Source organism: Pteropus vampyrus, unplaced genomic scaffold (assembly GCF_000151845.1).
Source record: "Pteropus vampyrus isolate Shadow unplaced genomic scaffold, Pvam_2.0 Scaffold69, whole genome shotgun sequence".
NCBI classification, from domain to species: Eukaryota; Metazoa; Chordata; class Mammalia; order Chiroptera; family Pteropodidae; genus Pteropus; species Pteropus vampyrus.
In genome coordinates, this window is record NW_011888850.1 from 2,510,632 (window position 1) to 2,513,614 (window position 2,983).

A 2,983-nucleotide genomic window follows, 5' to 3' on the forward strand; every position below is an offset into this window, starting at 1 on the left:
TAATTATTGAAAACAATCCCCATGGACTATATTGACTAGTGGTTACCAGAGGACTATAGACTAGTGGTTACTAGTGGGGTGGGGGAGGAGGAGACGGGGTAATGGAGGTCAAATATAGGGGGATAAGGGAAGGGTGAAGTAGGTAAAAGAGATCAAATATATGGTAGCTGAAGGAAACTGGACTTTGGGTAGTAAACACACAATAGAATATACAGATGTCAAATGATAATGTACACCTGAAAATTATATAATTGTATTAACCAATGTTACCCCCAATAAACTTAATAAAAAAAATAAATAAAATAATGTCCCAAAGATTAATGAACAAATTAGAAATCAAAAGTTCCAAAAAATCTAGAACATCTCTATAAATTAGGCCAGCCATTTGCTCAAGCAAAAACACCTTTAATTTAATCTCTCTCAGGAATATTCCCATTTAGTTTTAGATAAAATGTGACTAGCAGGGGAGTGAAAGTAATCAAAATTCCTGATCATAATACTTGAACATCTCTAAGGACGGCAGAGACATCTATAAACACAGATTTTTTTAAACTGACTGCACAATTAGAAATTATATAATTAGTTTTTCCATCTGTCTTCTTATAAATAGTAAAATCAGTCTGGAGGTAGATTTAAGTTAACAAAGGACTCTATAGAAATAAAGAAAAATGAACAACCAAGACCTCTATGTGAAGGGCAGAAAGATTATTTACCTTGGCCAGGTTTCTTCACCACATCCAAAATGCTGATGATGTCCCCTGCCCATGGCACAGGGAGATTCATGTTTTGGCCTATGTCCCTCAGGGAGTGAAATAGGTATCATCCCACCACATTCCCTGTCAGCGCCCCATGGAAGCCGACATTGATGGAGAGACTCCCGTAATTCCCGATACCTGTGAAATAAGAAGGACTTTTGAAATATCTTCAGCATGGAATAATATGGTCTGAATGTTTGTAGTCCCCAAAATTTATATGTTGAAATTCTAATGCCCAATGTGATGTATCAGAAAGTAGGGCCCTTGGGAGGTGACTAGCTCTAATAAGAGACTCCAGAGAGCTTGCTCGTCCCTTCCACCATGGGAGGGTGTGGCAGGAAGGTGCCAGCTATGAACCAGGAAGAAGCTTCCACCAGAACACACCCATACTGGCGCCATGGTCCTCGACGTCCAGCCTCCAGAACTGTGAGAAATAAACGTTTCTTGTTTATAAGCCACCCAGTCTGTGGCATTTTGTTACAGCAACCCGAATGGACTAAGACAAACAACTAAAATTCCTATAGCTTCTAAATTATTTTTAGGTTACATTTTCAGGGCACAGAATTCTCAGTCCTGGGTAGATTGCGATAGATTCCGGTTATTTAGGCATCATAGGGCTGCTGTAGGAATGAGGTTAAATTCCCGAGGGCATAAGGAGTATCATTTTTTTCTTTCTTTCTTTTTTTTTACAGCTGTAGTATGGGTGCTTATTTCTTTTAAACATTTTTATTGAGATATAGTTCACATGGAATACAATTTATCCATTTAAAGTGTACAATTACTTGTTTTTTTAGTATATTCACAAATATGTATAATCATCACCATAATAATTTTAGAACATTTTTATCACCTCAGAAAGAAATCCTGTATCCTTTAGCCATCATACCCTCCCCACCCACCACCCTAGCCCTAAACAACCACTAATCTACTTTCTAGCTCTATTATGGATATTTCATATTAATGAAATCGTATATGTGGTCTTTTGTGACTATATCACATATCAGTAGTTTATTCCTTTTTATGGCTGAATAATATTCTGTTGTATGGATATAACACATTTTCTTTATCCATTCATCAGTTGATGGGCATTTGGATTGTTCTACCTTTTGGCTATTGTGAATAATGCTGCTATGAACATTCATGTGCAAGTTTTTGTTAGAATATTTGTTTTCAGTTTTTTTAGATATATACCTAGCAATGGAATGCTGGGTCATGTAGTAATTCTGTGTTTAATTTTTAAAGGAATTATCAAACTGTTTTCCACAGTGGAAAATTTCCACCAATTTACATTTCCACCAGCAATGTATGAAGGTTCCAATTTCTCCACATCCTTGCCAACACTTATTTTCCTTTTTCTTTCTATTATACCCATAGTGCATGTGATATGCTATCTTTTTGTGGTTTTGATTTGTATTTTCCTAATGACTAATGGTATTGAGCATCTTTTTACATGCTCATTGGCCCTTCGTATATGTTCTTTGGAGAAATGTATATTCATATCTTCTGTAATTTTTAAATTGGGTTGTCTTGTTATTGAGATGCAAGAATTCTTTATATATTCTAGATATGTCTCTTGTCAGATATATGATTTACAAATATTTTCTCCTGTTCTGTATACTATCTTTTCATTTTCTTAATAGCATCTTAGGAAGCACAAAAGTTTTTAATTTTGATGAAGTTCAGTTTATCTGTATTTTGTTTTGTTGCTTGTGCTTTCAGTGTCATATCTAAGAATACATTGCCAAATTAAAAATTTTGAAGATTTACCCCTATGTTTCTATGTTTTCTTCTGACAGTTTGTTTTTTTTGTTTTTTGTTTGTTTTTTGTTTTTTTTTTAGTTTTAGCTCTTAAATTTAGGCCTTTGATCCATGTTGTGTTAGTTTTCATGCATGGTGTGAGATAAGGGTACAACCTCATTCTTTTGCATGTTGATATTCAGTTGTCCCAGCACTATTTGTTGGGAAAGGCTATTCTCTCCCTATTGATTGGTCTTGGCTATAGATTATCTTTTGAATTTTTAAAAATTGAGTCTATAGCCATGCTACCCTGAACAAACCTGATCCCATCTGATCTTGGAAGCTAAGCAGGGTCAGGCCTGGTTAGTACTTGGATGGGAGACCACCTAGGAAGACTAGATGCTGTAAGTGTAAAAAATTTAAAAAATAAGGCATTGTAAGCTGACAAGGTCCTTGCAATCTGTGAGGTCAACCAAGGGTTGCCTCACCTT

General features: G+C 35.5%; 1 protein-coding gene, 1 long non-coding RNA gene and 1 pseudogene across 2 annotated transcripts in view; 2 read left to right on the plus strand and 1 right to left on the minus strand.

The window, feature by feature from the left end:
• The window catches only part of CUNH7orf31 (chromosome unknown C7orf31 homolog), a 43,320-nt gene that overhangs the window by 30,011 nt on the left and 10,326 nt on the right, over positions 1–2,983 (minus strand). The window contains exon 2 of the mRNA XM_011361673.2: positions 714–893. Coding sequence (XP_011359975.1) covers positions 714–893 — 180 coding nt within the window. The remainder of the gene's footprint in view (positions 1–713; positions 894–2,983) is intronic.
• Positions 2,618–2,983, plus strand: part of LOC111740865 — a 21,303-nt gene continuing 20,937 nt past the window's right edge. Inside the window, exon 1 of the long non-coding RNA XR_002780784.1 lies at positions 2,618–2,631. This is a non-coding gene — a long non-coding RNA (uncharacterized LOC111740865). The remainder of the gene's footprint in view (positions 2,632–2,983) is intronic.
• LOC111740893 lies at positions 2,785–2,903 on the plus strand (annotated as a pseudogene).